Genomic DNA, 10,106 nt, shown 5'->3' on the forward strand with positions numbered 1-10,106 from the left:
CTCCTGAAAGTGTATTTGAGTGGACGCCAGACTCACACACGGGCACGGTGTCTTAGTCACTTTTCTTGTTGCTGGACAAAATATCTGACACACACAAATTACAGTGGGAGAGATTTAAACTTTTTTTTTTTTTTTTGCGTAACTGGGGATTGAACTCAGCCCTTGTGCTTGCCAGGAAAGTGCTTATTCCACTAAGCCATCTCTCCGGCCCAGAGATTTAGACTCCTGCTGTGTGGCAGAGACACAGTCTTGGATCTGTACCCTGGAGACAAAGACTGTGAGTTTGGTGCCCAGAAGCTAAGGCCTAGAGCCTGATGATGCCAGACTGTAGCCATGAGAGACAGAGTGGACCTCCAGGCCCGTTCCCCTGCTGCAGGGCTCTCAGCTAGGCCACAGGGGTCAAATGTGGCTCTTCCTCAATCATCAGCTGGCTGTCACCCGAGGGCCTGGGCACAGCGTGGGAAACTGCATCTACTGGAGAGAAATGGGAGGTCCCAGGGTCACCATGCACAACAGCGCCCCCAGCCGCGTCCTCGGTCGCTTGGGGACACCAGGGGTGCACAGAGTTGTGGCCGCACAAAGCCCTTTGTTGGGCCCAGTGACGCTAGCGCCCTCCCGGGGACGCGGGCGGGACGAGCGGGGTCGCGCAGCGCGGCCGGTGCGCGCCCCGGGCTCCTGGCGAGCTCTCGGCCTGGCTCGAGACAGACCCGCTAATACTGCCCAGACCCGGTAGGAGTCTGAGGAGGGCGTGATGGGTTTGGGGACAGGATAGACCCAGGGCCAGGGCGGGACTGCCTCGCCCCGACTGAGGACGCAGAGGTGGGGCCAAGGCGGGCCCGCTTTTGTATTGATTGTGCGTGACCCAGGCAGGCCCCACGTCGCATCCATCCTCCTGACTCAGCCTCCAGGGTGTGAGGCACCATGCCTGGCTTGGCCACTCTTAGGCCAGGTTTTGGATGAGGGACGCAGGTTGGGATTGCTTGGCGAAGTTGCTGTCCCCGCAGAGAGGGTGGTTCTGTCCTGCACAGCAGGGAACTTGTCCCAGAGAAGTAGGCAGGCCTGCCTGCGCCCCTCTTTATAGGGTGCAAGAACTGTCAAGGACTTAGTGCCAAAGACAGGGACGGTGGCTCTCAGGCTTGGCCCCTGGTGTTCAGCAGCGCTTTCTCTGGATCTGTTATCATTGGCTGTAAAGGCATTCAGGGAAAAGCCAGCCACTGATGTGTTGCGGTCCTTGCAGGGTGATGCCGCCTCGGGCCTGTGCGAGGACATCTGTGGGGGCTCGGCATGGCTTATGGGCTGCCCAGGAAAAACACCGTGCAGAGCGTCCTGCGGGGCAGCTGCTTCAGCATGTAAGTGCGGCGACTCAGAGTGGGTGAGGCAAGGGCCGGGACGTGGCTGGCACCTCGCATCCCGAGACTCCTTGCTGTGCTAGCTGCTCTCAGGTGTTGGGGTCCCCGGGTCTGCTTTCCAAAAAGCAGGCCTTTTGCAGGAGCCTATGGATTGGCCCATTGATCTGCACCACAATCACATTTCCAAAGGAGAAAACAGGATCAGGAGAACCTGAACAGGTCACTGTCACCAAGTGCCAGGCTCCTGGTCTGAATCTTCTCCCAAAACAACAGCTTCCGTCCCTGTCCATCACCTTAAACCCACTCTACCTGTCCACCTGCACTGCAGATACCTGGCTCAGTGCAGAATGCTTGTCTTGGGTGCAAGCGTTATTTTGCAACCCACTTGGCAGGCAGCTTGTGGACACATGGCTTTGCAGCTGGGGAGACCAGGCTCTGGCCTCGCCCAGACTGGCCCCTCTGCCCTCTTCAGGCCCTGCTGTTGCACAACAGCATCATTTCATCAGTGGGCCAGTGAAGGCAGCATCCCAGGGGGTGTCCCTAAGAACCAGTGACTGCAAAGAGGACCAGGATGAGCAAGACATCTTCCATACCTCACAGCATGTGCAATCCTATTTACTGAATGAATGCATGCATTTTTGCCCCAGACAGGAACCTTGGGATCTTGCGCTACTTACGAAGACCTGGTACTCGAATATAGTCAACTCCAGGTTGCCCTTCTTGGGAGAAATTGCCTATGGGAGTCCCTTTCAGCTCTCAAAATGTGAAACAAAGGAAGGGCTACTGCCTTCAGAGGAATGTAAGTGCCTCAGCATCCCAGGTAATCTGTTGTCCCTGTGCTTGTCCTGCAGATCTTATCAGAGAGACACTGAAATGTGGTGTTCAACCCCACAGCTTCCTTTCACTGTGCCTTCTCTCCTGGTAGCCCTAGCATCTTTTATTTTTTTATTTTTATTTTTATTTTTTTTGAGACAAGGTCTAAGCTGGGCCTTAAACTCACTATGTAGCCTAGGTCAGCCTCAAAAATGAAGCAATCCTCTTGCCTCACTCTCAGGTTCTGGGATTATAGGCATGTGCCACCAAGTCTGGCTGTATGTGATTCAAATTTTTTTTTTTTTTTTTTTTTTTGCGGAACCGAGGATCGAAATCAGGCCCTTGCACTTGCCAGGGAAGTGTTTATTCCACTGAGCCATCTCCCCAGCCTCTGTGATTCAATTTTGAATATGCTAAGCCTTGTGGAAAGTGCTGGTCCAATAGCTTCATGGGTTTTATCTTTCAGCCATCAAACTCGAAAGAGAGTATGAAATGAAGCGCTTGACTAAACTGAAATGTCAAGAAAATGCATCTGAGGAAATTCAAATGTCCCTACGAGAAAGGAAAGGTGGTTTCAGAAGACCTCTGCAACCTAAGTGACAGGCATGTCACGCTGGATCTTTGTTCCAATTCCTGTGTCTGGCAGGGGTGCAGGTGCCCGCCTCTCATACTGTTCCATCCCATGTGGATGAAGGTAGGCTGCCAGTGGATGTGATGCATTGTGGGTTGTCATGGACAGCGCTGCTGTCTCCCGGTCCCCACCATACCCGGTCCATTGACACCCTACGTGATGCAGTGTGAGTAGATGAAAATGCTCTGGAATTCTGTTATTTCTGCTGTTTGTTTTGATTTTTGTGAAAGGGCACTAAGGGAAGAGAAAACCTTGCTGGAGGCAGTTTGTTTTCTTGAGACTAGGTCTTGCCCTGTGATTCAGGCTGGTCTTGAATTCACTATTTGGCTGAGGCTGGCCTCGAACTTGTGGTGATCCTCCTGCCTCAGTTTTCCAAGTGTTGGGGTTACAGATATGCCCTACCACACATGGCCAGCCTTTTTTTTTTTTTCCTCTGTTTTGGTACCAGGAATCAAACTCAGGACCTTATGCTTGCCAGAAAGGCGCTTATGCCACTGAGCTTAATCCCCAGCCCAGAGGCAGTATCCTGAAGAAACAGTTTGAATTTACATCTTTGAAATACCAAGGAGGGACTGAAAAGAATGTGACAGAAATTTTCTTAAAAAGGATAATCTACTTAAAGAATTTATTTGGTTAGGAAAAATGTTAAGAAAAAATTAGATGGCAGTTTTATAAATGTCCAGTTTCCATCTTTCAGCATAACATCATTAATTATTATTGTGTGGTACTTTTAGAGCAGCAATTAGAACTAAACTTTGGTTTTTGTCTTGCAAAAAGAAAAATGTCAGTCTCTGTCTTACTTTTCTCAATGCTGAGACAACATACCCAACACCCAAAGTTAAAGCAGGAGAAGCTTATCTGCCTCACGGTTTGTAGAGGTTTCAGTACGTAGTTGGCTGTTCTAAGGCAGATGGGGATTGCAGAATAGAACAGTTCTTGGCAGGCAGAAGGGCAGCAAAGCAACAAAGCAGCAAGCAACAAGTAGTAACAGGCAGCAACCCTCACTGTCCCTTATATTTTATCTGGGCTACCTGCCTGTACAGTAGTGCTCACACCCAGGGAGAGGCACCCTTAATCCCACCCAGAACTGTGCCAAACCAATCAGTGGACCAACTTAGTAATCACAGATCCTTGGTCCCAGTGTCACACACTCTAGATCTAATGACCACTGAAAAGCCCAATCTATGGCCACAGGAGGCTTTGAAGGGGACGTCTCAATACAGCCATAACCTTTGCTTTCTGATTCATTTCTCATTTTCTCTTGGGAATGACCCTGAAGCTGTAGACACACACAAACATACCTGAATGTGACAGGAAATTCACAAGAAGGTCTGTTGTGAGGAAAAGTCAGATTTGCACAGAGTGGTTGGAGATGGGGAATTAACTGAAAGATTGTGTGTTTGAATGAACCAATCTGAATCCAATAAGACATATTTAGATATTGTGTTACATTTAAGCATAATGTAGTTGACGTTTGGATGACTCAGTAGGCATTTTAAGGCCTTCTTGTATCTTGCACATTATGAAAGACACTGACTTGGGCAGGCCAGCAGCTCTGAAGTGGAGCCCTGGTCTAGCTTGTGTGAGACCAAGGCCGCCTCTTTTTCTTCCATCGTAGCCCTATTGCATACAGCAATCTGACTTGGGATAGGTGACTTTGTGTCTGAGTTTACATTTTCTATAGCAGTAGAGATAATAATGGTCCCCAACCCACAGGACTGTCATGAAATGACTGAAGACTGCCTGGTGCACAAGAACTACTTTGGCTTAGCTGTGACTATGAGCACCACTACCCTGAACCACTATAACCAAGACACAAAAGACACGTAATGTTGGCCTGACATTGTTGAGTTTTGTGGAGACCAGAAATCTTGAATTTTCAAAATTTTGGTTTTCAGTGGGGCAGGAGAGATGGCTCAGTGGTCTAAAGCACCTACTTAGAACAAGCTTGGCAAAGCATAGGGACCTCGGTTCTATCCCCCAGCACCACATGCCAGCCAGCACTGCCCCCTGGTGGGCTGAGCTGGCCACACACACACACACACACACACACACACACACACACACTAAATAAATGTAAAAAAATAGAAATTACTTTTAAAAAATTTTTTTGGTTTTCTGGTTGATGTGTTTGAGCTCAAATGATATAGTCTAATTTTTTAGTTGAACACATGACCACTTATACCAGAGGACATTCTCAATTATATCTGTTTACAAGCAGTAATGACTAATTATCAGCTTGTTATATAACTCTTTCATTTAGAAGTATCATGGACTGTTTGTGCACAAAAATGCCACATCCTGATTGTCTGCTGTCTCACCAGGAGCAGAGATCTCCCCTGGTGGTCTGCTCTCAGGAGCCACTGGGGACCTGACGTCCTCCACACCCTACTTCTGACTGGCGTGTAAGTTGCGTGCTTCCTCCTCCTCCAGAGCTACTGAAGGAAACCTGTATCTGTTTGCAAAAAGCCTTCCAAAGTAGTTGGGAGTTGAGAAAGCATTATTTTTGGGAGACAAAAACACTTGTTTGTAGCCATAAGAGTCTAATTATAGCATGTTTTTAACATCTTCAAATTGCCTATGTTTAAATAAAATTACATTGAAAATAAATTCAAGAAAAAATATGTTTAGGTATCTCTCTCTCTCTCTCTCTCTCTCTCTCTCTCTCTCTCTCTCTCTCTCTCCCAAAATGATGTAAAAGCAGGAGTGCTGCCTTATTTATGGCAGGGTGCTAGTCCCTAGCCCGGTGCCTAAATCACCTGGGCATTCTCTGTACATTTATGGATGGAAACTTCCCATGTGGCCAGGGGGCCATAATAGAGAACCCGTGACAGCTACGTCCTTCCTGTGTGTGATAGGCTTCTGTTTGCTGGGAGGTAACCATGACTTGACTCTAGTAGTTCAAGACAAAGTTATCACAAAAACATCTTAAACTTACTAAAATCGAACTCAAATTGATAGAAAAGTAACTCCAATGGCACACAAAAATGCCTTTACATTTTTTGCCCTCCCTTGCCCTTGATGAAACAAATTCTTTTTCTACTCTGTATCTATTAATGTAAATTTTTATACTTTCTTTCTTTCTTTTTTTTTTGATGGAACCGGGGATTGAACTCAGAACCTTGCATCTGCCAGTCAAGCACTTATCCTACTGAGCCATCTCCCTGGCCCCAATTTTTATACTTTCTTTAAAAGGGTTCTGTACCATAAAAGGAGTTCACCAGGCTGGATGCCATGGTCTCATCTATTCAAATTCAGTTGTTCAGACTTGTAGTTTCAGCTACTCAGAAGGCTGAGACAGGAAGACGGCTTGAGCTCAAGGGTGTGAGGCCAGCCTGTGTAACACAGACAGATCCTGTACATATGAGAAGGAAGGAAGGAAGGAAAGAAGGAAGGAAGGAAGGAAGGAAGGAAGGAAGGAAGGAAGGAAGGAATCCATGCACTAATAATACTATAAATTCATGTGAATTCTGTGTTCAGCCTCCCAAGAATATATCTTTTCTATACATTTATCCTTACCAAAGAGCTTAACATCTTTCATTTTGTGTTGCTGTTTAGTGTTCTTTTGTTTTAAATTGAAGAACTCTTTTTAGCATTTCAAGTAGAGAAGATGTAGTGGTTGTAAATTTACTCAGCTTTGGTTTATCTCGGCAACTTTTAATTTCTCTTAAATTACTGAGAACTTGTGGTTGGAAGTTTTTTCCTTCAGCACTTTGAATATAGTACTCCATCCCTTCTCTCTTTTTTTTTTGTATTTTAGGACAAGGTCTACAGGATCTCATTACATAAATTGGAATTGTAGTGATCTGCCTGTGTTGAGCCTCCCAAGAGCTGGAATTACAGACACACACCACCATGTCTAGTCTTAACTGCTGTATCAGAGTGCCCTGGGAGCAGGGCAAGGAAAGCCGGGGATCAAACCCTGGCTGTTGTGCCTGCCTACTCACGTGCTTTAATCCACTGAGCTATTTGACCAGCCCTTCCCATCCCTTCTGAGCCATGAAGTTTCTGCTGAGAAATTTGCCGCTGACCTTGATGAGTGCCCTTGTAGGTGACAAGTCACTGTCTCTTGGCTCTTTCAAGTTGCTCTTTGTGGTTTTGACTATAAAGTATTTAATGTGAGTCACATTGGATTCTGTTGGTTGGAGTGCTTTGCTCTTTTTTTTTTTTTTTCAGTACTGGGGTTGGAACTCAGCACTTTGTGCTTGCCAGACAGGTGCTTATGCTGTGGAGCTATCTCTCTAGCCCCTCATTGTGCTTCTTGAATTTGTATGTCTGCTGTCTTCCTCAAATTTGAGATTTTAAAAAAAGGTTATTTTGTTGTTATTCTCATTTTGCTCATGCATTGTTTTGTTGATTTTGTCTAATTGTCTATGTTTCCTATTGGCTCACCGACCATCTTTGGGATTATTATTTTGAATTCTTTGTTAGATAATTCATAGGTCTTCCTTTCTTTAAGGATTGATTCTGAAGATTTATTTTGTTCCATTGTTTGGGCTACATTTCCCTCTTTGTCATTCCTGCTTCCTTTTCTTTTTTCCTCCCTTCCTTTCTTTCCCCTCCCCTCTTTTTCTTTCTTTCCCTTTCTCTCCTTTCTTTCCTTTCTTTGTCATTTCCTCTCTCACTTAACTTTCTTTCTCTCTCTGTACTGGGGATTGAACCTAGGGCCTCATGCATCCATGTACTTAACTACTGAACTGTAGTCCTCAGCTCTTAAGACTTTAGTTTGCAAACAGGTTCTCTCTATGTAGTCTAGGCTGGCTTTGAATTCACTATGTAGCTCCAGGCTGATCTTGAACTCATGCATGCCTTCCTGCCTCATCTTTCTAAGTGTTAGAATTATCACTGTGTACCACCATACCTGGACACCTCATATATTTTTTGACGTGCATATTTTCCAGGTTTAATGAGATATAATTGACTGTTCATAAATTGCACCTGCTCAAAGTGTTCCCTTGGGTGTTGTTTCAGTTACTCTTCTCTTGTTGCTGGGACAAATATCTGACAACCAAAATGAAGGAAGGAGAGGTTTATTTAGCTCACAGCTACTAGAGCTTTCAGTCCATACTCAGCTGGCTCCAAGGCAAAGTGGCACATGGCAGGGAGCAGGCTTTCATGGGGCAACAAAGAGCAAAGAGCAAAGGGAGTGGCCACAGCTCAGGCAGCTAGCTAGCCTCTCTCCCCTCCTTACATTGTAATGCAGATTGCCTACCCCAGGGAGGGTACAGCATTCACACCCACAATAATCAATCACAAACTGCAGAAGCTGCCCTCCCCCCCACTGCCTGAGGCTTTGGGTGTGACAACTAATCAGAAACCATAACAGATGTGTTGACCGATGTCTGCCATGTGCCATCCTCACTGTCAAGTTAAGGAACATGTCCATTGCCCCAAGAATTTTCTGTGTTCTCTGTTACTCATCTTTCATCTAGCCCTTACCATCATGACCACCAGGTCAGTAATGATCTGTCAGCTTCCTAATGATATAGATTTGTTGGCATTTTTTGAGAATTTTTACAAATGGTGTCATTCAATCTGCATTGTTTTATCAAGTGACTTTTTATACGCAGCGTGATTGTTTTGTGATTCATACACACTATTCTGTATGTGTGTGTCTTATTGCTGAACAACACTGTTGTGTGGATGCCACCCCTTGCTTATCTCAGAATTTACTGATAAACCTTTCAGTGCTTACAAGTAAAGCTGCTGAGAGCATTTCATGGGCAATTTCCTATTATGGAGGGAGGGCAGATACCTCCAGAACAAAAATGACAAGGACATAGGTACATGTTTACCCTGGCACATTTTCAAATTCCTATTTTAGTTCTGAAGGAATTGGGGAGGTATGTGAAGGGTTTGTAGCTTTCACAGGGATGAGACTGAGATGCAGACATAGGGCCCTCGACTTCCAGGGCGCCCTTTCTAGAAAACCATGCTCTGAGCTGCCCTCAGGGTCCGCCTTGATCACCAGCTTGGGCAGGAATTTCATTTGCAGAAAGCTCTCACCAAGATTCTTGGGGCCCCTGCTCGTGCCTGTGCAACGAGGATCTGTATGAAAATCTGGAGTAAGATAGATTTCTGTACCCAATCTCCAGCATTCTAGGGAGAAGTGGACTGAAATTTCTGAAAAGAACCTAGTGATCTTGGCGTACTGTATTTGCCACAGTGGACAGTGTCTGTTAGTCTTGCTTGATCTTCGGAGGAGGAGGAAGTGGCAGAATCTTTTTGTTAGTCGCCTTTCTGTCATTGGGGCAACATAAAAGAGGAAAGGTCCGATTTGTCCGTCTTCTTAGAGGATTCAGCTCACAGCAGAAGGGCCTAGCTGAGGAAAGCGGCTCAAGTCACAGCGGCCAGGAGAAAGAGAAGGAAGAGCTGGGCCAGGAGGCCGCCCTCCCAGGTCACCTGCAGCGCCCGCCTCTAGGCCCCGCTGCCCACCAGCATGTTCAGCAGTGGGCTGACTCACCAGCAGACCACCCCAACCCAATCGCCTTCTGAGGGCCCCACCTTGGAGCACTGATGCGTGAGGGGCCAGCCTCAAGCATTCGAGTCTTCGGGAGGGGGATGGGTGCTTCACAGTTGAACTAACAAGGCCCTTGCTTCTACCAGGAGCTTGGCCTCTACTTGGGGCTTCTTCCCTAAGAAGCTTCCCACTTTCCATTCTGCGCCCTCTTCAGTGTCAGTCCTCTCTGCCTCTAACTGTCTGTACCTGCTCCCTGTACTTTGAAAGCATCAACACTAAAGGGTAGCAGAGTGTGACCTCCAAGGCAGACCTCATGGACACATTGTTTTCCTTCTGCAGATGGATGCCCCCAAAGCAGCTCTGTCAAAGCAGCAGCTTCTGCACGTGAAAGCAGACTCCCTCTGTCGAACTGTTTGAGACCTTACCCTCAGTATAGCCATGTCCTGCTAGGTCTGAGTCTGCTGCCGCCACCATGTACAGCTCGAGAGATGAGGAAACCTGATGCCCAATGACCAGATCTTTCCTGGCCTGGGGCATGCGCCCCAGCTCCAAGCCTGAGTGCTCAGTAGCACCCAGACTCAGCTGTTCCCTGGATCGCAGCGGTCAGAATTCTAGCACTGAGTTCAGTCACATTCACATTACCTTGCAGAAGTAGCAGAAATAGTTCTCGCTGACAGAATTGCAATTGCCTTCAGAATAAGAGGAAGTTTGGCGGGGTGTGGTGGTGCAAACCTGTAATCTCAGCACTCTAGAGGCTGAGGCAGGAGGATTGCTCTGTGAGTTCAAGGCCAGTTTGGACTACACAGTGAATTCAAGGCCAGCCTGACCTGTGCAGTGAGACCCTGTCTCAAAA

The 10,106-nt window shown here is 46.8% G+C and overlaps 1 protein-coding gene across 1 annotated transcript in view; it reads left to right on the forward strand.

The window, feature by feature from the left end:
• The first annotated feature begins 645 nt into the window (after positions 1-645).
• CUNH4orf36 (chromosome unknown C4orf36 homolog) overlaps positions 646-10,106 on the forward strand; it is a 28,049-nt gene continuing 18,588 nt past the window's right edge. Inside the window, exons 1-4 of the mRNA XM_004629167.2 lie at positions 646-729; positions 1,238-1,349; positions 1,997-2,148; positions 2,629-2,856. Coding sequence (XP_004629224.1) covers positions 1,285-1,349; positions 1,997-2,148; positions 2,629-2,762 — 351 coding nt within the window. The 5' untranslated portion in view covers positions 646-729; positions 1,238-1,284 and the 3' untranslated portion in view covers positions 2,763-2,856. The remainder of the gene's footprint in view (positions 730-1,237; positions 1,350-1,996; positions 2,149-2,628; positions 2,857-10,106) is intronic.

Source organism: Octodon degus, unplaced genomic scaffold (assembly GCF_000260255.1).
Source record: "Octodon degus isolate 3935 unplaced genomic scaffold, OctDeg1.0 scaffold00028, whole genome shotgun sequence".
NCBI classification, from domain to species: domain Eukaryota; kingdom Metazoa; phylum Chordata; class Mammalia; order Rodentia; family Octodontidae; genus Octodon; species Octodon degus.